Raw genomic sequence first — 26054 nt, 5'->3', positions numbered from 1 at the left:
CCGCAATGTGGGTACTGAATGAAAAAGGTGTTACAAAAAGCACGAACGTCTAATCACCGTTGTAATAGAAAATGCATTACAATATTAGTATCGTATCAACAACGCCCAACGCAAGATACTTGAAGCTATTAACAGGTGTGATGACTGAGTGGCCTACCGAAAGACGTTAGATAGAACTAGTATGTCATGCAGACCCTTGCCACTGTTTTCTTTAATTAAGAAAAAAAAAAAGCGTATACAATGCACATGCATGCTTGAAACCACGTGAGGCGATGCTTTAGCCAAGCGGTTCGTATTAAATCCCATACAACTGACGACGCTGCGTAAAATTGTGTTTACTTTCATACTACGCAGCGTGCAGCCGCACATAATGTTCAGGTTATCCGCCCCAAAGGTCACGAGTTTAACCTCATGCAATTGTTACGCTTATGCACTACGCCACTCACAAGCTTGGCCAAATTGCAAACACAAAAATCAGGCGGATGCACAGCGTGAGACGACTACGTAGCGCTGTCACGAGGTCCAAGGCGACGTGTGATGCTTGTCGAGGGAGCAAGGATGTTGACAGGTGTCGCCCTTCTTCGAAGGCTGTCAGCGAAGTATACGACGCATTTCTCGCTACATTTAAGCATTCTGTACGTCATGTGTCACAGCGGCACATACTCATTCTGGAGGATTGGCCACGATTAAGCCCACATTCAGTGGCTACATACCCGAATGACTAAATCGAAGAAAATCAAGTAAATCGATGAACTTGTTAAACATAATGCACTACGGCATCTTACAAAGACGTATGTGGCTTTTGGAGGATGCCTGCGAAGTGACATTATACTCGTACGGTAAATATCTATTTAATATTTATTTGTTATTTTTTTATTATGCAGAATAGAGGTGTGCTTACTGGCACGACTTTGTCGGGTGGCATACATGGGTTATGTAAGCCCAGTTTGCTGCTGCTACAACAGTGGTTCCGCAGAAGCGGCGGACTGTGACCGGTTTCGTCACGAAGACTACCAATGTCCGAATTTATTTCGCACGTTGTTGTTGTGTCGTCCTTAGAGTACCAGTTATCGTGCGTGATGTGTTTGCATGGGACTTAGGGAAGCTATAGTATCGCAAATTGTGCCGAAAAGAGCAGACGCAAAGATTTATAACCCATCCTATTTTTCCCTGTATGTACTGTCAGCATTATGTTTGTTGTTCTGTGAAGACCTTCAGGTCCCATAAAAATGACATGAATAAGCAAATCAACTACTTTTCTGTGATGATCTCGTTTTATTGGAAGACGATTCTATCTTTCTGGTGCAGAACTACTACAGGTTCTGCAGTTCAGTTTCATCGCGTGAAAAGCTCGTTCATTGGTGACTAGAAACAGCAGAGCCGTGACCTTCGCTCAAATACCTTCATTTCCCTATTCAATTCGTTATACAGATAACAAATGATCTTATTTATAAGCTACTCGCTCAGCATACTGTTAGTCATATCACCCCACGTTTTTCTACGCGTATCACAGACAATGCTCAGATCTGTATCCTGTACGTGCTGGAACCCGCACTTAATATGACAGTCTATTATGGTGATGCATATGTGACTAATAAAGCAGGTAGCAATGCGGTGGATCTGATAGTGTCACTATATAGTTTCTGACCGGTGTTCTTTTAATGTGAACACGGAACGGGCCACACGAAACAATCGCTGAACTTTGTTCGTGGTATCTTGGTGGATTTTCTCATTGATCTACACGAACTGACCCAGCTTCGCACCGTCTTTTAGGTTATCTAGTTATCAGTTCTGCAGCTTCCTCGAATTGCATAATGTCCATATGATATATCTACGCATTAGCCTATCCTCTCTGAGACGGCTATGATAATAAATAAATGAAATTAAATTTCAATACATCTTCGAAGCACACTACAACAGCGCTTCCTGTCTGGAACAGGTAAAACGTTCATATTTAGCGTGTCTTCAGAAATGCCGTTAAGTTGACATGCTTTACACACAGACGTCATGATCAATGATTAATAGCTTCCTTCTCATTCATGGCCCCGGAGATTGTTCGTATACTCGCTAGACAAAAAAGCGAACGTGTACGTGTGTTGCTGAAGGATGTCACAACGTATGTGCTACAAGACACGAGGTCCCGTCCATAGGCCTCGTTATCACTGCTTCGAACCGATGTTTCTCCACAACAATGTTCCTCATCCCGGTCCCCTAGTGGCTTTCAGGTGCGTCCTACAGTAGCAGAACTTGCGCATGACCGCGTCAGATATGCACTCCCCCTGACTTCCGTACCTATTCAACCTGCTCACGTCACCGAGCACAACGTACTGTTCCGTCGGCTCGTAGTAGCGGATCGTGGCCTCTAGCAGGGCGTTGCTGGGTTTCACCATCACCGTCACCATGTAATCCAGCGGCGCGGTCACTCGCTTTCCAAGCTGCACTCCACGGCCGATCACGTCGTGGTAGTGGCGCACGAAGCGGAGCACTTTGTCGTTGGGCTGCGACACCGTGGCGTCGATGACCTTGTCGAGCGCGAGCGGGCTACACAGCTCGGCCCTATGCTCCAGCTGGGAGTTGACGGCACTCACCAACGCGTGCGACGCGTTGATCACGCCGGGGTCGTTGACGGACACCACCGTCCTGTTCTGACAGGTGCACCAGTGCGGAAAGATGTACGCGTCATCGCAGCTTCGATTGAACGCGACCTCGTGGAACAGGCTGACGCCATGCATCGTCCGGTGGGGACGGTCTGGCGAGAACGAAGCCAGGTGCTGCAGCGTAGCGTGCACGTCGAACGGCGTCGTGAGTCGCCGAGTGTTCGTTCGCAGTCGCGACAGTCGCGGCCGGGTACTGCTGCGCGAAGGCTTCTGGGAAAGCGAGGAACATGATGGGCATGCGCTCTTCGAGCTTCCCCACGAACGTCGAGCGTATGGGCCCGAAGCGCAAGCCGTGGTCGCTGAAGAACACAAGCAGCGTGTTCTTGAGCGCGCCGCTGCCGTAGAGTCGCTCGAGGAGGCGCACCGACGGCGCGTCGGCGTATCCGGCGTTGTTGAGGCTGTCGTGCGTGAGGCGAGCCACGAACGCGAAGCCGAAGTGGGGGCGCGACTGGCACGCCTCGACGAAGTCGGCGAGGTAGTCGAACACGACTTCCATCTCCATCTTGGAGCCCCAGCAGTGACGGCCCGCTTTGGAGCGCACGGCCGAGTTCTCAGTGGCCAGGCACAACGGTCTCAAGTAGTAGTCTGCAGGCGGTTTCGCGAAACCGTGTTTGAGGTAGTTGAAAGTGGCTATGCTAGGCGCGTCTTCGGCGAACAGTGAGCGGTACCCTCTCTTGGCGAAATCTTTCCACACGAAGTCCAGCCCGTCGAACGTGAACCTGGAGAGGCTTTCGTTCCAGTAGTACTCCAGGAAATGTCCGGTCAGCAGCGCCACTATGTTCGGGAACGTATTGTCGCCGATCTTGGTGTAACCGTGAAGCTGCACGGCACCAAGAACGTCCTTCAGGAACGTCTTGGTCCTCGGCATGTGCCTTTCGAAGTTGAGGTTCGAGATCGAGTCCACTCCCACCATGAGCACGTTCAACTTCACCGCCTCCGAATTCTCGGAAGTCTCTTGGAGTCGCTCGAGCTTGCGCTCGAGCTCCGGCGACACCGGCACGAGGGGCACGTGTTGCACGAGCACTTCCTGGTGGTTGTGGAAGCAGTTGACGATGGCGTGGTGCACTTTCAGAGGCTGGCCGAAGGTCAGCTGTCTCGGAGCGCTCAGGTTGTAGCGATCATCGGCCACGTGCGCCGGGGCGTTGGGGTTCCTGAAGACCTCCCTGTAGGTGCACTTGACCTGCGAACGCTTGAGCTTGTAGTGACGCCAGAGGAGAGCGTCGTCCGCGACCAGCACAGCGTTGGGACGGACCCGGAGGAAGGTGGGTCTACCGGGGCACACGAAGTCGGCCACCTTGCGGTAAAGGTGGGCCACGCTGGGGTCGAACGGATCCCAAGCGGGGATGTGGCACTCCGGTGTGCGGATCAGGTATCCGCTGGCCTCCAGATCCTCGTCTTCTTCCGAGCGCACCGACTTCCACCAGCTGAGCCAGGGCAGCACGGTCGTGTAGCGCGACAGGAACAGGAAACACAGGGCCCCGAGAGCAGTGGTCAACGCGAAGGCCCGACGCATCACGCGCTCTCCTCAGGACCTGCACAACGAGAACACGTCATCCCCGAAGTAAAGCTGATTTCATTCATTTGAAGTTGATGCGGAATACAGTGCCTATATTTTCCAGTGTCCAAACTGGAATTATTTTCCCGGGTTATTCGTTGCAAAACCACGGTCTGATATGAGACACGCCGTAGAGGGGGACTCCGGATAAATTTTCGCCAGTTAGGGTTCTTTGACGTGCACCTAAATCTGAGTGCACGACTGTTTTTCCATTTTGCCCCCACCGAAACGAAGTACCGCGCCCAGGATCGAACCCGCAACCTCAGCAGCGCAACGCCATAGCCAGTAAGCTAACGCGGCGGCTGCTTCGAGTGCTTCTGACGCTAGCAGGATATTTTGCTTTATAATGTGTATTTAAGTGGATGTTGTCCTCTTCATATGGAAGACGTTGACCCCTTTTTTCTACTCTAACGTGCAAAATTTTGCTACGACACGGCAAGAATACAGCTCGAGCATTCTAAAAGTTAACGAATGTTGTTTATCAGATATCCGAATGAGGTCCCTCATGAGTGTCGGACCAGAAGACACAGCGCTCGCGGAAGTGTAAGGGAGGTCCTTATTAGATTCCCCGCCAAACCAGAGAGATATGGCTGACTTGCATAAAAAGCAACTCTTGCACTGAAGGCGCCTACTCGCGTCTATACTCATACTCGTTCACTAAGGCGTCCTCATGCCTTTTAGCATGTAGCAATTTCACTTTCAGCAGTATTAGCACTTTACTGCGAACACCTTGCGTGAATGAATATCTCAAGACATGCCATCGTAGACTCATTAGAGCTAGTGTTCACACATTATATTAATACACCATCAAGTGGAATGTTCCTACAACGCAACGAAAGTAAGAATGCTTGGTTTCTGTAAAATATGCCTCGAGTTCTCACACATTTTTAACACAGCATCACCCTTTCATTGCAACACCGCTTCACCTCGTTGGGAGACCTGGATTTACGAATAAATACTTTCTGCGCTCTTTGGAAACGTTGGTCCCTATAGGTTATTCAATGTTTTCTTTATAAGCTCTGTAATATATCTTTCATCTATTAGGACCTACTTTTCTACCCATAAGATGAAGTTATTGTAACTTGACGTGTGCGAATGAGGCGAATGTCGCCAACATATTTTATCTTGCATCAGATGACATCGTGACAGATTTTATCGTACTGTTCGGTTCTCTTGCGCGGGTTGACTCCTTTTTTCAAGTTTCGCTCGACCATCTGTATAGACGAAGCAGTATGCGTCTTTGAAATAAGGCTCAAACGAGGGCTGTAGCCTTCTGTTGAAGCTTATTTCAAGGAAACGTGCTCAAGGATTTATTCAGTTTGCCTCAGGCAACGCCTATCGTGCCAAAGGCACTATTTAACGCACATGTTTCATTTGTAAATAAGCCACCGTATCGCTTTTTCGATATGCATCTGTATAGGAGGTTACTTTTCGTCTAAAATGACTTTGGCCTCGTGTTGCAGAATATACAGGCACCGATCATACTTCATACAGTAATATATATATACAGGATTATTCAATGGGCCAAACGTATTTAGAAGGATGAGAAGTACAAATTCGTGGTTATTCACTGATCCACAACCGCTTATCTTTCGCCGTTAACGACGATGAATGGGAGTATATCGCGAGCAGAAGTGCATAGAAAGCACACGTCACGAAATTGCACTCACTTATAGCAGCCAAGTTCCGTTTCCGAGGGCGATGGTTCGGTGGCCAGGATCAGTTGGAGACGTCCACCTCTGTTCTTTACGTTCTGCGCAGGGCGACATAAAAGGGCGTGAGGGGTCCATGCCAGAGAGCAGAAGGCTTCGTCGGTGCCTCCCATCTCCTGACTGAAGTGGCGTGCTTTATAGGCAACGGCTGATTCGCACAGAGCCGATCGGCTTCTATCGGTCGGGGCGCAGTCACCTAACGCAACCTCAACCGCGAACTGCCGCACCTCCGGCAGTGATGCGGAGTGATATCCGGCCGTTGTGAGGAGCCAACATTGTCCGGGCATCACTGTCAAAGTGTTCAGCTGCGCACCTGCCAGGCGTTTCGAGCATTCGGCATCTCTCTAAATGCATGAGAAATATCCACACGGATGCAAACGGTGGCACATTTATTGTCGCCCTGAGATTTTTACGATTCTTATTTGCTAGGCCACTTGTCGGCTGTGCTTTACAATAGGCGCAATCGAAGTTTCCCGTGGTTTACGCGCTTTCGTGAATATGTATGCTGAAGCCGTTCCCGCTACTCACGCCAGGTTCTGTTTTTGCTACTGTACTTTTTAAAATTTTTATCAGTTATTTAAGTGTCTAGCAATTCGACCGTAATGATGCGAGCTTATTCACTGTGACGCAATTAAACAACGTCTATTTACGATAGTTCCTAGTTTTTCGTCGTTCTGTGCACTATCAAATTGGAATGCCACACCGACTTTGTTTAGTGCCGGATTCCACGCCGTGCCGAATTCGCATCACGATTTTTGCATGTTCTTATTTGCTTTCTTTTCATATCCCTACGTTCCTAACGAATATCAGATTACTGAGCGTCACGCACTTGCAATTTCGACGCTCTTGGGTGCATTAATTCTTTTCGATAAGCGTTACTTCACCTCGCGGCCCTGGCGACAGCCGTTACCTTCGAAGCCATAAGCTCAGAAAGAAACGGTTATTACACCGTCGTTCGACCTCTAAACCTTCATGAAAACATCACTGCGGCTTGCGTTGTCGCCCAATGCACGTCTAAAAAGAAACCATAATGTATAAAAATATTATTATCAGACCTTGAATACTTATGATGCAACGGCGTAAGCTGCCGCCAAAGTTATGCGATTTGTGACATAACGTATTTGCATGCATTTGAGCAACTTCTAGGTTAACTAAGGGCGAATAAAGCATAACATCGGAGCACGTTTAATGCCACGAATTTGTTGTTTGCTACCCGGATTCATTGCTGTATACCCCCAAGTGATGTATGATATACATTAATGCGTGTATGTTCGGTTTCGTCCACAAACGCTGGCGCGCAGTAATAAAATAAAATAAAATTAAATAAAATAAAAAAGATACGCGCGTAAATGTTTGAGGAGTGTAACTGTTTTGCAGATGGAACATTTCCCAAGCAAAAGTTGTAAAAGAAAGTGATTAAATCGCCTGTTTTTGTGTAAGGAACCAAGCAGAACCGCTTTTCAAACAGACTGATCGAGTCAGGGAATTCTATCATCGAATTGACAAAACTGAATTGGTTTGTTGTAATGTTTTCGGGGCCGCGCTGCACCGATAATCGTGTACGTATATAGCGGAGGAGCGTATTTTAATTTGAACGATGACGTCATGGGAATCGCGGCCATCTCCTTGGAACTTATTGACATGTACACAGTCCCGAGGTTGGCTAGCCTCATAAATGATACCGCTTGCTTCCTTGTGTTAATTCGTTCTGATGTCCTGTTTTTCACTCTTGGCCAACGGCCAGCGGTCTCGCCTTGTAGTAGAATCGTGAACGTCCCACTCCTTTCGCTTCTGCGTAAGGAATGTCTTTTCTTTCTTTCTTTCCTTTTTTTTTCTTTCTTCGCAAGGCATGCTTGTTGTTTACTGGAATCATTTGCCTAACTGATATAATTGCCGTTATGGTCAAAGAGCTTCGCGTAAACGGAAGAGTACCCGTCGAACTGCAGACATGCTGGCCTTGAAAAACTTGCGGCGCTCGCTGCTGCCGAGCACATGTCATAGAAAGCATTATATGTTTTGTTAAGAACGCGATTTAGAATCAGTACGCCCTTACGTCAAAGAATCGAAACGTTATGCCGAAGAAGAAAGTACGCGTAAGTGTGGTCGAGACCCAGCGGGCGTTCACATTGAAATATATGATTGTGCGAGTTTCCATCGCCGGTGTTTTGAAAGTGACCGTCGAGATATACCGCCAGTGTTTACCTGTTTGTGGAATGTATATGCAGCTGAAACTGATACCTTGACCTTGAAGCATTTGTAGCGGGAGTCAGCGCGAACGCCTCTAAAAATACGTGCGTTGTTTATCATTCTTATGAGAGAGAAATTTATTTACAGAAAGGCAGAGAGGTTTTTGATTCGTATAGTTTACGTCCTTACCAAACTCTCTGCCTTTCCTGTTTTTCTATCCTTCTCTCCTTCTCTTCTACAGTGCACTGTATACTATAGGCTTCAAGAAAGGTTTCATAAATACACCAGCGAAATTAAACGAAACGTGATCAGGGTAGAAAGCGAAAGCTGTTAGAACGTGTGCTGATGCGGGAGGCCGCGGTTACGGATCAGCAATGTCAGGCCACTGGCAAACAGCGGTTACAAAAGAAGAAAACTCTGTGCATATGCCGGAGGCGTACTACTTCCAGTCTCTCCAGTGTTAAATCCCGTTGAGCGCTATCTGGCTATCGGCCCATGGATATCATCTGGTAGCAAGAGAAATTCACCGGAAATCGTTTTAACACGGTAAATAGGACAGAAAATGGGAGGCTGGCGTTGGCCTCTTGACTTTAAATAATTTCATAATTAATGTGAAAAAAAAAGAGTGGCGGGCGATGACTGTTTGCGGGACAGAAACGTTCATTTTTTGTCGTATATTCATCCTTGGCAAAGTTGGGTGCATACACGCTTCCCATTAGTTATTGCGCAGATTTCGGATTATTGTCAAAACGTGCGCTATAGAGAGTCCGATTTTATAAATACTCACGTTTCAGTCTAAGTTTAGCGTGGATTGCAAATAGTCAAAGAGCGCATGCGCAAAAAGGAAAAGGTAAGGAAATGAGGCGGACGAAATATACAGGGTGTCCAGTGTATAACTTGCGCCAAAATTAAAAATATATATATATATATATATAAATACGAGTGCGACTTAGCTGGGCAGAACCAAGATAATGTTCTTTGCTATCTCTTGGATCAAGTCAGACTATTTCTTTGTTTTGTATTTTGCCTAATTACATTAGTGCTTATTATTTAATTAACTTCTTAAATATTTTAATCAGAGAAAAGTTGTCAATCAGAAAATCGTAAGCCATCATGAGAAATTTCCGATCCATGTTTTGTTGCTGAATACGTGCTGCATGTATAAGGGTAACAGGAATACGTGCTGCATGTATCCTTCAATGACGACAGCCAGCATAGCGCATGGTGGTCAGAAACGGTTGACAAGCCAGCGACATCTGCGTCCCGTGCTGGCGGCCGACGGGTCAACGACCGCTGCCGGCGTAGCTCCTCATAACTCTGGCACATAGTTATTATCTCTGCCACCGTGCGCGGATTTTTGGCGAGGAGCATGGTGAAGGCGTCGTCGTCGATGCCTTTCATTACATTTTTTATCTTATCCAACTGGGACATGGTCACGTTGGTTTTCTTGCACAAGTCCAGAATGTCCTCTATGTAACTTGTGAGATTCCCCGGCCTGCTGAGCTCGTTCGCGCAAACGCTGTTCTGCTTGCAGCTTACGAACAGCAGGTCGGCCAAACACGTCGATAATGGCAGTCTTGAAAGCGGACCAGGTCGGGAAATCGGATTCGTGGTTGTTGTACCACAGACTTGCTACTCCCGCCAGGTAAAAGACCAAGTTGCTCAATTTTTCTACCTCGTCCCATTTGTTGGGTACACTCACGCGCTCGTAGATAGCGAGCCAGTCCTCACGTCGGTGCCATCCGCGCCAGTGAAGATAGGTGGGTCGCGTTGACGAGGGACACCGGGACAGGCGGGTGGTGCGGGAGGAGGCGTTTGCTGGGAGGCGTCTTGCGGCATGGCAGATGGTAGTGCACGGGATCGAAGCTACAGGGGCATCGAAGGGGTCTCGGAGCGGTTTTGAGGGTACAGCACCTCCACCAATTTATTGGATGGCACTTAAAGCAGCGCAAGGGCGATAGTCCAAAAAGCGCAGCATGGACTCTCAGCACGAGCGGCGCTCGAGAGCCGAAGACAACGACCCACTAGAAGGCGCTGGAGCGGACGACCCACTTAAGAGTTCCAACGCATCGCTACACATGAAAGTTTTTTCTGAGCGTTAAAGGGGCACTGACGACCCGCCGTGGTTGCTCAGTGGCTATGGTGTTGGGCTGCTGAGCATGAGGTCGCGGGATCGAATCCCGGCCACGGCGGCCACATATCGATGGGAGCGAAAGGCGAAAACAGCCGTGTGCTTAGATTTAGGTGCATGTTAAAGAACCCCAGGTGGTCAAAATTATTCCGGAGTCCCCCACTACGGCGTGCTTCATAATCAGATCGTGGTTTTGGCACGTAAAACCCCATAATTTAGTCTAGTTTTAAGGGACACTAAAGGATCGTATTAAGTCAATCTGGATCAACAGTGTCTCGTCTAGAAGTCTACCATTGTTTTCTGCGTGAATATATAAATTTCTTGCGTAGGAAATTGCCGTCGAAGGTCTCGCTGCTGCTCCTGAATTTGAACCGCCCGCGTCAAAGCAGAGGACGTGACGTCACCTCCACGTAACCGCCATCTATGCCATTACGCCTTTTGCAGACTCTTTATTTAGCTATATATACGAAGCGTACTGCTTAGGTGTTCAGCTTGCGTGAGTCGCTCTGTGGCTCTGCTTGTGTTCAGGTTACCAGTTATGTCACTTGAGCCGCCGCTGCCGGAACAAGGTAGGGTGGTCAATTTCCACACGTTGCTGCCTCGGCCGTTGTAAATATAAAAAAGCAATGCCGTTCACAGTGGCTGGTCGCGGCCGCTCTCTTTGAATCAGACTTGCTGACGTCACACATAAGAGATACCATAGCCGACAACAGATGACGCCACTGCGATTTTCTATTTTCGTCATTTTCTCGCTTACAAAAGATCTGTGTTAATTACGAATGACGAATTTGTTAATATTACAAAAGCCTAATATTAAATTTTGACAGCGCCGTGTTCGTCCTTTCTTCGTATTGTGTTCCGTCAATTTTGCGCTGTTCCCCAACTTTCGCACCATGAACGAACTAGTGTAAGCCACAACTCTAGCATGCTTTCAATCTATATATAGCTCGTCTTAACATTTGCCTTTGGTGTCCCTTTAAAGAAAGCCCGCAAAACACGAAAAAGTGCCGCGCGACTATGGCCGCGCAGCACTTCTCGCGTGCTTTTACGGCTTCTTTCAGGCTTCCAAAAAAACATTTATGTAGCCCGTATATGCGAGTCGAATGAAAAGTAATTATGTCTGTGTACAATGAAGAGCATTATATTGCCTCAAGGTCGCATTAGCCATTAAACGTTTACATCACGAATAAATCTATGAGCTCCGAGGCGTACCTTGAGTGCGTCGCGCGCTGAAGCGAAGACGTGTTTCAATGCAGTTCATATAATGGTTTCCTCCCAATAATGGTTTCCTACGAGTAATTGACGTCATCGTAATACTGGGATCAGGCGACTTCGATACATGCCTGGCTGTGGCCAGAGGGATACGTCCTCTGCGTGTCGTTGCAAACGTCATTGCATTAATATGAATTTTAATGGTACAGGCGAATCGGGGGCCTGGTGAACCTCTTCGTATATTGAACCTCTTGGCCTGATATGGAGCGACAGAAGGATGTATCGGGAATTTTTCATGATGACCCACAATTTTCTGATTGACAATTGTGTCCTCATTGCAATATTTGAGAAGTGAATTATTAATAATAACTGATAAATGTAATTCGGCGAAATGCAAAAAAAATGTGGGTCTTGCCCCAAGCGACGATAAATAATATTACCTTGGTTCTGTCCATCTACGTGGCACTTGGTACTCACATATTTTAAAATTTTGGTACTAGTTACATGGAACACCCTGTATATATACATAATACGCAACCGGCTGCCCACACATACCACACATACCATTTTTTGTTCACTTTGACACTCCTAATGCATTAAAAAAAGAAGCGAGAGTGAAGTAAAGCGCTCGTTCGCAACGCCTCATCCCGACAACGGAAGTCACGGAGCTACGCATATTTCCGAGCGGTCATTGGCCAAGAAGGGTCAAGCAGCGCGAACGACACTGGCGGGAACAAGACGTAGGACACACACAGGCGCTAACTCACCAACTTCGCTTCAGTATGTGTGTGAGCGTGTGTGTCGAGTGATCTCCTGCGTGTGCGTCGAGTGATCTCCTGCGTGTGCCTTATGCAACCATCCGTCCATGTCTATCGCGCTGATGTACCGTTCCTAATGTATAACCACCTAGCCACCCTTAGCCGGTGTCCTCCGCGTAAGGATATATATCCACGTTGCGTCGTAGCGCACAAGCGGTACTTCCATTGAAGTTGCATCTTCAGGTGAACCGCTGGACATTCGCTACAAGCAAGAGGTGCGGCCTCTTTGACGATGGGGTATTGTGGCACTTGCATGCGAAACGCAATATGTCACGCAAATGTCAGCGGATCTAGCAAACTCGCAGACACAAAAGTGCGACTACCCGACAGTTTGCGGTTGCTCAACCCTTAGCACCCAGGTTGAATTCAATTGAATGCATTGTCTTGAACTTGTCAGTAACGCTTCCAAATAGTACAAACACAGACTGGTGGAAGGCCAGCGTGGGCGGTTATTAGAGCCCTCCTCTCTACCAGTTCTAGGGACAATGCCTTGCCATACTCGGGTCGTACACACATTTGAGGCTTAGTGCGTCCATCTGAGAAGGTTCCTTATAGTAAACTTCCAAATGCAAAGGCAATAGACAACTTCTTAGGCAGTGCGCACACTGACGCTCCCAAACGCAACCCAACGCAAAAAAAAAGAAAGAAAGAAGAAGAAAAGAAAATAGCGAACAGTTCGCGGTTGTCTACTAAAAGTGGTAGAGTTGAATGGAACAAATTGTTTCGAACTCGAGTTCGGTAACGCTGCGAGCAACCGTAAACGGTTATCACGAGCCCACCTCTCCCTCTGCAACGAAGACGATGCACGATGCGTTGAGGAGCTCGTAAGTAGTAGCTGCTTGCCTGATGGTCAGTGCGTCCGTCACACACGATGCCGTTAGTGATGAACCTTAGAGCAAAGAGGACACACGTCTTCCCGGAGCGTGTGCATCGTGAAGCTGCAGCGTTGTAGATGCGGCGGCGGCTGCGACCAGCTGAGCCGAGGAGCGTATACAGCGTCGTCGTTGACGGAAGAATGGCGGATGGGGCGCTCCTTGCGGGCTCTCCGCGGCTGCTTTGCCGGCCGGGGACTGAGACCTCGAGTTCGTCGTTGACGCTCTCGGCACGCCGGCGCTGGCGGCGGCGGAGTTGCGAGGCGCGGCCGCGGCGGGGCTGCTGGGATGCGGATCCCCGAAGCAGAGCGCACGCGGCGCGGGCCCGTCGTGACGCCGCCATCGACCCGAGCCCGGGGAGCGATCGGATCGATCCGTGTTTCAGAAAAACTCCGCGCGGCGTGCCGGTGGGAGTGAGAGCACGCGCTTCTCGGAGCCTTTCTTCGCTTGACATCTTTCCTCCCTCGAGCCATAGGTTCGCGCGGGGACATTTGCATCCTCCCGAGTGAAATGCGTTGGCAAACAAAATCCGATGGATTGTCTCGCGTCGAGTCTCTCCCCCCGGAAGTAGTGCCTTTTTCGTTTCGCGTTCGATGATTATCGCTGTTGCCACGGCTGTCAGCGAGGAAGGGTTGATGATTATTTTATATGCTCGCACATTGATCCGTGGATCAAGGCTGTATTAGTGTGTCTTTCGTCGCCGATCGAATCTTGTCGAGGTCCACCGTTGGCTTTGCAATGAATGAATGAATGAATGAATGAATGAATGAATGAATGAATGAATGAATGAATGAATGAATGAATGAATCTTTATCCTTATTGCATGTATAGCAAGAAAGAGTGACTCTAGAACCTAGTCAAAGTGTGATTAGCGTTTTCGAGCTTGCAAGTTTGCGAAGAAGAGCAATAATACTTAGCGGTCTAAAAGGGGTTACAGTTAGACGCGTGTAGCGCGTGACTTCCCACAGTACGTTCCGGGTCTCCGCCGAAGGTGAAACCGACGACTTTTCGCACCCTCGCGGCGAGGTAACTTCCCAAGGACACACCGCCGTGTTACGAGCTGCTGTATATAACGAAATACGGCTCATCTCGAAGCACTGAGAACTCATTGGAATTTATTTTCTTTTTTTTTCTTTTACCGGTGTCTCACGGGAATGTAGGAAGCGATCAATATATATTTTATGTTCCCGTTTTGTTTGAGCCTCTCGCTATTTCTCGAGATTGAAAGCGCGAAGCGTTGCAGGAGATATAGGGAAAGCTTCGGTTGACGGGGAGTGCAACTATGACCGCCAGCTCGGCGGTGAATCATAAACTATTATCACTTAATAATAGTTAATAACTGTCCGTCATAGGCAATCGTTTATAGTACGATCCAAAATGAAATGCAACACTCGAGCTCGCATCACGTTTTATTTTTTTTTAAGCCGCGAGACCACGGAAGAACAGACTGCAACCCCATATCTATTAGCAAATATATTCAGATGGGCCAGCTGGTATCACATCTACGTTTAGACGGCAAGAAGGAAAATAAATACATTAAAACAAAAAAACTTAAGTTCTGGGGTTTTTACATGCCAAAATCACGATGTGTTTATGAGGCTCGCCATAGCGGGGAACTCCGGATTAATTTTGGCCACAAGGGAATCTTTAACGTGCTCCCAATGCACGGGACACGGGCGTTTTTGCATTTCGCCCCCATCGAAATGCGGTCGCCGCGGCCGCGATTTGACCCCGCGGCCTCGGGCTTAGCAACGCAACGCCAAAGCTATTACGCCAGCACGGCGGGTAAAATAGAAATATAGCTCTTTCTGTGTATCGTCTCGTTTGCACTGTAAACAGACAAGAATAGACAGTGTGCGCGTGCGCGAAATTGGCAGCGGTGTTGCCTGGATCTCGCCGTCTGCAATAATGGGTTTTGCCACGGGTCACCTATACCTACGACCAGTCCTGACAGTACATGTACGCGCATGCGTCGCCGATCACACACGGTGCTGCCTTCCGTGTTGTTCTTTTTGCTCGGGATAGCCCTTGCCACGGGTTAGCCCTTGCATCTCGTATTAGTTCACGCTACATCTGCAGCTATCATAATTGACCAGAGAAAACGCGCTGCAGCAAAGAAGAATATATTTGTGCGTGAACATTGACGGTGCATTGTTTCTATCTATAGGGTTTAAGAAATTGCAACTTTTCTGCCGTTTAGGTAGCGCGGAACATGGGAAATTTGTCAGGTTGGGTTGACCGTGATTACAGCGGGAGGCGCTGAGAGAATAAATTACGGAAAGGCCACTTTTTTTTTTTTTGCAATTCCAACGTCTCGCTGCATAAATATCGCAATGAGCATTGCCAGTGAGGAAAGCGGACGCGGATGGCGGAGCGGGCGGTGTCATACTGCTTCTAGACGCTCGTCTCAAGGTCGTTTTACTAAGGTCGCACGAACCGCGCTTCGGCGGTAGGCGCCACACTTAATCGAGCGAAGTTATTTTCAGGAAAGAAAAAAAAAAACAGAAAAAAGAAAAAAAATACTGAGTGTAAAGCAACACGCGGTGCGATTTCCTACTAAAATGCATAAGCTTTAACTCATTCGTATATACCCTGTAGCAACGATAGCAATATTCCTCTTGCGTAACCGAAACATTCCAAGGCGAAGTTGTTTTAAATGAGGACATGCATGTTGCATAACTTGACCGCTCTGCCTTTGCCTTTAGGAAGGCATCAACCGAGAAAGCACTCGGAAAGAATGTACTGCAGATACGGCTTCGGCAATAAGCTTATAATGAATAAGCGATCACGTATATACACCCTTTGAAATCCTCCGAAAGCAAACGACCAGCAGAAGGCCGATCGCTAGTTAACCTTGCAAAGTGTTTTTCCTGATGCCATAGAGGCACTTAGAAGACACATAAAACGTGAACCTATATATATATATCGGGGCACTCGTATAAGCTGGCTCGGGGCTCCTTGACTGTAGTTTCTTCGTGTCGGTGGCATTGAAGTTATAAACTGTCTCGTTTGGCTCATTTTCAGTTAATTAAAAAAAATGCAGGAATATCAATGGCGCAATTCTGATTCTACGAATTTACGAAAACAGACGAAGAAACTATGCTGCTAAAGCTTTTAGGCCATCGCCTAAAACATTTTCTAAAACATCATTTCTAACAGCGTGCGAATTGCCGTCGGAACATCTGGAAGCCACTGTGCGTGCGTTATTCGGTATCATATTTGTGCCTTATAATTCGAACGACTCGCATGATAGAAAGTATGGAATGATGAATTGAGGCACATTTGCTCAAGTTCATGCGTACGTGGCAGCAGCATTCTCCGCAAACGTGCGATGTATGCTCGCCCCAAAGCAGCGTGCCGGAATTCCTGGCTAAACTGAACTGCAAGCTTGATCGGTCTCGCGTGAGTGATAAATATGGCACACATGTAAGTTGTTAATGCCGATGGGAACGTTCGATCCCTTGGGTGTTGATATCGTTATTCGCTGACACCTGCAGAATACTGCAACTGACCCGTTTTTGTTTCTGACGAATGCATTTTTCCCTCTTTATTTTTTATCACTTCTATCACCTCTTATTCCTTTCAATCATTCCCCGTCGCAGGACAGCCAGTTGGTACTTACACTGGCTAACCTCCATTTCTTTAGCTTTCCTTTTTTTTTCCTCCTGCTTTATTAATAAATGACAATTGGGTTTGACCGATGCCGGTCAGAACCTAGGTTGATGAATTCATTGGCTGTCATGATTATTGTCGACTATCGTAGTTAGTCGATGGCCTTGTCGATCATGATTGAATTACTCCTGCCCCGGCTATGTAAACTCATCCTTCTGATCAATGCTGATAGTCATGATTAATCTACTCCTTGCCCGGTCGTGATCAACCATGCTTCCCTATCATGATCGGCATATACCGTTGCTATTGGGATTGAATGACGCCTTGGCTACCGTGATTGTCCCCGCTTGGCTGTAGTAATTGATATGTGCGGCGTCTGTTTTTAATGGTTGACTCTTTGGCTGTTGCGATTGAGCATGATTGGCTATTATGAATGATCCGTGCTTTCCTCGGCTATTGTGTTTGACTGACGTCTTGGTTATCGCTGACTATCATCGTTGTTAGCAATTGGGCACTGCTCTCTGTCGTGATTAGTCGACGTTCCTGATATCTCGGTATATCATGGTTGTTAGACGCATTTTGATGTTTATTAACTGCTACAAAATACGAAAATAAGGCGCCTTACTGATTTGACTGACAGTCCCAGATACTACATTTATTACGATTAGATTGTTCCTCTTCCGTGGCAGTTAGCGGCCGCCATTGCTATCGTGAATCGACCACTTTGATTGTCGTTCGTAGTGGTAGTCACGATTGGGGAATGGTTCTTAGTGTTGGGACTGAGTGGGTACCGGCTAGGAACTCACCTCCGGCATGATAAGCAACGTACATCTGTGGTTTTCCTTCCGAGACGTGGACACGACTCTATAGATGTTTTGTAGCCTTTCTGTCATCTGTATCGTTAGGATTCAACATCTGCGCCAAGCAGGACAGCCAAACTATTTTTAATTTCTATTCATTCTTTTATTTCAATATCATCAAGCCATATATGGCCGTAGACAACGAGCCTGCAAGGAACTTGGTGGGTTGCTAGTGTCATCTGTACTATGAACATCGCATGGCAGTAACAAACACGACGGGAAGTGCTGATAGATCGTCATTAGAAAATTTGTAAGAATTGCAGTATTCAAAATTAAGCATACGGAACATCGCATAGTGTCCAAGCTGGATTAGATACCACGAAGTGGATAAGATGCCATGGATGCGTGTCTGTAACTTGTTTGCAGTGTTTTCCATTTTAGTTTTCAATACTGGTATACTGATACATGAATTCCTTGGTACAATTTTAAGTCAAACCGTTCGTCACGCGGCATAATAACAACAGCAACAGCTTGATTTGGGTGAGTTGGTTCATACTGAATAACGTAGGTACAGCGCAGCAATTTTTGAAAAGAAACAAAGAGACAGGAAAGAACGCTGCGTTCTTTCCTGTCTCTTTGTTTCCTTCCAAAAATTGTTGCGCTGTACCTACGTTATTCACGGAGTAATAAATGCCGCGTATGCTTATTATGTCATTGAAAAGAAAAGTGTACAATCATTGCATAATACCGGTGCTAACACATGGGGCGGGAACTTGGAGGTTAACGAAGAAGCTTGATAACAAGTTAAGGACCGCACAAAGAGCGATCGAACGAAAAATGTTAGGCCTAACGTGAAGAGACAGGAAGAGAGTGGTGTGTATCAGAGAGCAAACGGGGATAGCCGATATTCTAGTTGACATTATGAGGAAAAATGGAGCTGGGTAGGCTATGTAATGCGTAGGATGGATAACCGGTGGAATATTAGAGTTACAGAATGGATACCATGAGAAGGGAAGTGCAGTCGTGGACGGCAGAAAACTAGGTGGGGAGATGAAGTTTGCAAATTAGCAGGCGGAATTTGGAATCAGCTAGCGCAAGACAGGAGTAATTGGAGATCTCAGGGAGGAGGCCTTCGTCCTGCAGAAGACATAAATATTGGCTGATGATGACGATGATGCTTATTATGTTCAAACTTGCAATGCTTCCTCGAGCACCATCATTGCTCTTCGTAATGGTTAATACTTACACGCCCTTCCAAACACTTTAGGAACTGAGGCGATTCGTCTCATTTCTATATAAGCGTTAGCTATATAAGCAACTTGTTATTGTGAAGGTTGAGCAGAACCGATTGTTTCGATACCTCATTTTACAGAATAATACCTTTGTGAAAATGTTTCCTCTCCTTCGATTGCTTCTTTCTTTCTGATTAGCTGTGAAATATAAAACGATTGGTGATTAAAAATTTTAGACCGGCTTTGCCAAAACCTTAGCTATACTAAATAACATCAAAAAGAAAGGAAAGATAACAAAATATTGTCGAAACAACTCTATATCTTTGATTTCCTTGGTTTTTTTTACACTTTGCTATTGATTGTGCGCTGTCTTCGCATATCGATATAGTATTGAAAAAAAAAAAAAGCAGGCTGTGAGGCCGATATTACATTTCATAGTGAAATCTCCTCGAGAGCTTTTCTTCGTGGCCCTGCTTGTAACCCAAACCACGATCTGCCAGACCGTGCAGCCCCCTTAAAGGGGGGAGGGGGGGGGAGGTAACATATTTAGCCGCGCCGGTTCGCTGAGCTCAACGCGGCCTGTGCACTATCAACACGGTGACCTTTTTTGCGCCCGGTTCTCATTGAAAAGCAAAAGAGGGTGGTTCTAAGCAGATCAAAATACAGCTTTCGTTATCCACTACATATACCTCGGCCCAATACCGCAGAAAAAAAGTAAGAAAGAAAGAAAGAAATGATATACCGGAAATTATCAAATACAATACTATCGAAACTATGGAATAAGCGTCATTGCTTGCGTGCGGTAACGTGACGATGGCGCCACAGTCGCCTTTAAGTTGCTCGTGTAAATTTTACGCCGATCAACGTTGTATTTTGAGAACAAACGAAACAAAAAAAAAATAATTAAGTGCCATCGTGGCCTTTAGAATTAGGTATAGGAAAAAATACGGAGATCTAACGCAATGTGTAAATTTAAATGGTGCTACGCGCTCTCTTGAGTTTACAAAAAATGTGGAAACCTATGCGTATGTCTGTGCTTATGCGTATACGTCTGCGTATGCTTATGTGTGCGTTATGTGTCTGTGCTACGTCTGTACTATGCGGATAATGTGTGTGTAACTTTATGTGTATGCTACCGTCATGCGAAGTCACGTGCAACGCCCAATATATAGGGTGTTCATTTTATTGCGATATCAATTATATGGACACTTCAACCGGATTTCTGCCGTCGCCGTCGCCGTGAGGTTCCGTATAAATTCCAAGGGCGATAAAATCGTCGCCGCGCGCCATATGCGCGAGTGAAAGCACGCGGGGGACGCGCGCTATCACGGAGAGCGAACGCACGGAGGAAAGCAAACGCGACCTTCGTCGCGCGAAAGGCCGTGATAGTATGGGAGGGAGGGAGACGGGGCGACGCTGTGCTGCGGCACCAAATGCTTATACTGCAACCGGGCGCAAGGGGAACTGGCCACTCAATCTCCCACGCGAAAGCAAGAAAGCGGGAAGGCAGCGCGGGAGGGAGGGGGGGGCAGCTTCTACTCTGCCAACAACTGCGTTTGTACTTTGCCCGGCTGTGGCGGTCGCCCGCACCGTCTCTTGAAAGCGATCTCCACACGGCTCTGACCTTTGTGTGCGCTGTGCATTCGCCGCTCAGTTTCCGTTGAAGCGATAGACCGCACGAACCTTCGCTCGGGGCGACGGCTGCGCTTGCTGCCAGCGTTTTGACAGTCGTCTACGGTCATTGAGTGTGATCTATTCATGTTTGCTTGTGCGCGCTGACACCACGCTTGTTAATTCAGTTAGTAAGCGAATGTGTCCAAGTTTATGCAGCCGATAAAACTACTATCCTTACTCCGAATAGCTCTCTACTAATTTCCGATCGCAATTGATGCTTCGCCTTGCGGGCGAAACTGCGACATTTTTTAGCTTCACCAAATTTTTTAAAATATTCTGTAGCAAATAGCACAATTCTAACCCTTGATATAAATTACTCGATGTGGTGGCCATCACTTCTGCAAGAAATCAAAATGTGTAATTGAATAATTAACATAAGTACGCTAATAAACTATTTAATTATCTACTTTAAGGCACATATTTCATTCAATCTAGTGAGTTTGCAAGGCATATCGACTTACATTGAGGAGACGGCAAAGAATATCTTTAAAAAATGTCTTCCACCCCTAGCTATTCTTCTTCTTTTCTGGGGTTCTACGTGCCAAAACCAGTTTTGATTATGAGGCACGCGCCCCTAGCTATAAAATGAAGCTATACGGAAAGCCTTACGGGAGTGTCAGAGGGCTTCACGATCCGAGAATCGAACCCATATCCAATGTTTTTTTCCAGAGTGGTCCCTCTATACCAGAAGCTAAGCTGTTGGCTCAGCACAAGGCAGAATTGTTCGGGAACTCCAATCACTTGAAATAATGAATAAGCAAACCAATTATTCAAGAATCCGCAAGGTTTTAGGCCTTGGTGTACACCAAAATACCCAAAGTGAATTGCAAACGGGATATGCAGGCAAATAAACAGGTGAAACAAACACGGCGCTACTTCCAACTGGCGTTTATTGAAAAGCTTAAGAGAATATATACCGAAAAAAAAAGGCCTATGTTTCGTTTTTAACTGCTTTCGCAGTTTACTATGAATTATGAGCTCGCTCAAGTCCATTCCCAATAGAGTTAGTGAGCCTTGCAAGAATGAAAACAATTTCTGAAACCTAAGTAAATCCTTCGAGACTTATTTCGAGGAAGACGGGGAAGGAATTTCCGAGAAGGCATAACTTCAATTTTGGTGGAACATGAACACCCCAGCTGTTGAGTCATGCAACGATTTTTGCGATTTTTGTATTTGATTCTATAAGAGCTCCCCGGACACTGGTGCACATGCACCAACCCCCCATCCACGTTAGCATGACGAGTGCGTGCCTGTGGCTAGTAGGTTTCAAAACGATGAGTTGGAAAGGGCGGACGAGGTAGAGGAGCTTGCGAAGGCCTAATTACAACGAGTGATGTCGAAATATGGGATGGTTAGTAAAGTTGGTCTGCCAAGTCACGTTTGGCTACAACTACAGGCCGACCTTTGCTGAGGTCGATTCAGATCGATATTGTTTTGCCATGATTATAAGTCGAGCCCCCCCCCCCCCCCCCCCTTTTTTTTTTTTTTTTCATTGTCAGTTCTCCTGGAGGTAGAAAGCGAAACTTCATTTCTAAGCGACTTTTGTGGAAGGAGGTAAATTCGCGTTCGAATAAACACTCGAAGTAATACACTGCAGCGGGGTATGAGATCGCTTGTCAACGTCGTTCGCTTGCCTCCTTTGTCTGGTTTCACGTTGTGCAACGAGATGAAACACCAACAAATCCTGCTGCCGATTATCTCTAATTTCTTGGGCCCCAGCAACTGAGTGCTTACGCGCTGTAGGTAATGTTGACTTGCATCCTTCGTTAGCTTTCTTTTCTTTTCTCTTTAACTTTCTTCCCACTTTCTTTTCCTTCATTTCCCCATCCAGAGCACACGCTAGCTAACCAGAGATATCCTCTGGTTAACCTCCCTGTCTTTCCTGTGTATTTATCTTTTCCTCTTTCTATTCCGCATTACCATTACCCCCAGCGTATAGGGTAGCGAACAGGACGCTCGTCTGGTTGACCTCCCTGCCTTTCCTCTCCTTACTCTCTCTCTCTTTAAAGTGAAATTGCGCAGCACAATTGTTACGAAGAGATAGATAGATACACACACACACACACACACACACACACACACACACACACACACACACACACACACACACACACACACACACACACACACACACACACACACACACACACACACACACACACACACACACACATATATATATATATATATATATATATATATATATATATATATATATATATATATTTCACTTAGGATATAAAACATAGGATAGCTGACGGTATAAGAATATTAAGTAAAGCACGACCATTCTCCAGTTTACCTACTTTATTCAAGATGTACGACGCCTTCATCCGCAGTCATATTGCCTACTGTATCACGTCATGGGCGAATACCTATCCATCTCACCTACTTCCACTGCAACGCCTTAATGTCAAGCCATTCGTATGATAACATTTAGCCCACCGTTCACCAGCGCATCCTCCGTACTTCAACAGCATTGTGTATTATCAGTGCGCAATTTGTTCAAACATAAATCATAAGTTCTTGTTTTCAAGTCTCGAAATGGTACCATAGCAGCTGATGTGTCGCAAACATCCCATTTGTTCAACTATAACCGTGACTAGGTTTGCCTCGTACAACATTTTTTACTACCACACGTACGCACCAACTATGGCAAGCAAACCGCTACTTTTGCGGCTGTTCAGTTTTAGAATACCATACCATTAAGCACTAAGCAATTGTTATCTTTAGGAGCATTTAAGAAAGAGCTTGTTTCCTTTATTGTTCACTCTTAAACGCTGTGTAACTGATCTGCATTATAACATTGTCGTCGTTTTTTCCTTAATTTTTGTGTGACTTTGATATTCACTGTGTTTATGTGCTTATGGTGTATATTACTCAGGTATATTTGATATGTTTTCATTGTTACAACTGATTACTTAATACTGTTTTGTTGCCAGTATTTTTATTTACCTCCACTTAATTTCTAACAGGAGGTCCCCTTTCAGTCATGTGCTATGGAACCTCCTTCTGAATATGTATCCCAATGCGTGTATTTGATTTCAAATAAGGATCTATCTCTCAAAAAAAAGAAGAAGAAAAGAAAAGGCGAAGCATTCACGGTTTGATAGAGAGAGAGAGAGAGAGAGAGAGAAAACACTTTATTGCAGGAAAAGTAGGTAGGTTGCCGGTGCCCTCAGTCCAGGACCTCGCTTGTACTATTCTCCAGCGCGTCACGGATGAAGACCGCAAGTTCCTGTTGGTCTTGGTACGAAGTGGTTGGGGCCAGCAATCGGTCTAGAGGTGAGGGACGTGAAGGGGGTATAGGGTGTAGTGAGGGGAAGCACTTCCATAAATGTAGGGAGTATAATGGTAGCCTCCACAGTGCTGGCACAGTGGTGGACCTTCCGTGCTGACGCCACTCAGAAGGTGCATACGGGCGGGGGTCAGGAGGATGCCGGTTTGTGCCTGGCGGATGATCACGCCTTGCCGGCGCGTCATATCGGGAGGATGGTTCTTATGGATCATGTAACTCTTCTGCAGCGAACGGTTAATGCTCTCGCGACGTTTTGCGAACGGATGCGGAGAGCAGCGCATGGCGGTGTTTCTTGTTGCGCTACCCAGTGACCCAAGTTGGCGCCAAATAGGTTTTGAAGAGCTGCACGCGTACCCACTGGTATATACCCACTCAGTCCTGGTGCACATACCCAGCATCTCATACCCATCGGCGTCAAAGAGGTTCATTGAGATAAATGCGGTATACATGTCCAGTGTCAGACAACCACGAGGGCGGCCCACATTTAAGACGGCGCCACTTTCGGGATCGGCCCATACACTGCAACTGCACTATCGTCAAGATCGGTCCACGAAAACGGCCAGGTACCCCTCACAGAAAGCGGGGTTGAACACGTCACGAATGCTTCGCATTAAAAGAAGTTCGAGGAGGTCTGCGCAACTTTCTGTCGCTGCGGATAAATGTTGTTCGCCGTCGGCAACATCGTGAGCCTGGACTGCACGGACAAAATGCTGCAGGCAGGGTTTCGCCGCTCTTTCTCAAGAAACGTCGCAAAATGCGGCGTTTCTTTTGCTTCTCTTTCTTTCTTTCTTTCTTTCTTTCTTTCTTTCTTTCTTTCTTTCTTTCTTTCTTTCTTTCTTTCTTTCTTTCTTTCTTTCTTCTTTCTTTCTCTCTTCTTTCTTTCTTTCTTTCTTTCTTTTTGGCATCCCGAATGATATCCACAATCAACAAAACTGCGTAAACTGCGTTCCTTGAATAAAGAGCGTAACCTGGAATACAATATTTCAAGAAGCGCGTGTCTCGTGCTACTACGTTTCACTTATATAAGGGCTATGGCGCTATGAGAGATTAAAATTACTAAAAAATATATGAGTTAACGTAGCAAATTGTAATAGAATCAAATGGTGGACGATGTGTCACACTTAAGCCCGATCCAGGTAGAAAAACAAATAAAAGACTATTCAAATTAAAGTTTGAACGCATGCGCGCAAGTCAGAAGAAATAATATAAAAATAAAATAAATAAATACATTTCTGGGTCATATACAGGAAACAAAAAAAAAAGAATGCTGCAGAAATTCTCAGAATATCTACTAAGGTGTAAGCATTCTTTGGTTCGGCGGTTACTTCGCTTTTGCTTACTTATGTGGCTAACTTATGCATGTCTACCCATCGCTTTTGCAGGGCTGAGGACACTCAGCCCTGCACAATGCAGGGCTGAGGAGACTTCCTTGCTGTAATCGCTTGCGGACTTCGGCTCGTTTAAATGTCATGTCGCTTAACACCAATGAATTGACCACGAATATGTCATCCATACATATTGGATTTTCGCAGTCTTGTCACGGAAACTGTCGATTTTCTTGCTTTCAAAATGTTCATCTACAAAATTTGCGCTGCTCGTAACCTCATGCGAGACTTGTTTGCGCCTGCGGAATATCCCGACAGCGTACATGTTGCCAATGCAAGGCACGGAATAACAACGTTTCAAGGACGCAAGGCCTGGAACATGTGCACCGACTGATCGACGAGACTGTCAACGTTTTGCTTACGGTATTCCTGTACGTATGTTGCTCTATCGCGCCGTTTGCCGGCGGCAAAGAAGGAGAGAGTATAGAAAAATAAAGAGCGAATGAAGCCACAACGATGCGATGTCGCCCTGATTTCGTTTATTTCCCATTACGCAAGCTTCGCATGTACCGATGACAACAGCTGTACTTCTAGCGCACGTCAGTTTAACGCAAACACAATCACGAGGGTTCAAAATCGTTTCGATGCACGTCGGAACGGTGTACGACTCTCAAACGATGATCCCCTTTCTTCTGACGCTCGCGGAAAAACACGTCGCGCACATTCGGCGTGGGGGCCTGGTCGGCGACGTCGGCGGCGAGGGCTCCTTTGCGTCACCGACGCTCTCTCCTGCTCTCACCTGAGGTGCGAGAGGGCTTTCCCTGTCTGTGTGCGCGTACACGGGACGACCGTAGCCGCGTTACCCCACTGCTTTCTACGGGATTTATTTCTTTTGTTTTTCTTTCCCGAGGGCCGTCGGACCGTCGCCTCCTCTCCTCCTGGCCGCCGCTATAACAAGAAGCGGCCCTG

The 26054-nt window shown here is 46.6% G+C and overlaps 1 protein-coding gene across 1 annotated transcript; it reads right to left on the bottom strand.

The window, feature by feature from the left end:
- Window positions 1-1289: 1289 nt before the first annotated feature.
- On the bottom strand, window positions 1290-6434 carry LOC119449917 (uncharacterized). The gene is given in 3 exon segments (XM_037713203.2): window positions 1290-2846; window positions 2848-4189; window positions 5883-6434. Coding segments are annotated over 2 exon segments (1971 nt in total). The 5' UTR covers window positions 4171-4189; window positions 5883-6434; the 3' UTR covers window positions 1290-2198.
- Window positions 6435-26054: the final 19620 nt, after the last annotated feature.

The sequence above is a fragment of the Dermacentor silvarum genome, chromosome 4 (genome assembly GCF_013339745.2).
Source record: "Dermacentor silvarum isolate Dsil-2018 chromosome 4, BIME_Dsil_1.4, whole genome shotgun sequence".
Lineage (NCBI taxonomy): Eukaryota > Metazoa > Arthropoda > Arachnida > Ixodida > Ixodidae > Dermacentor > Dermacentor silvarum.
This window is presented reverse-complemented; position numbering and strand designations above follow the sequence as displayed.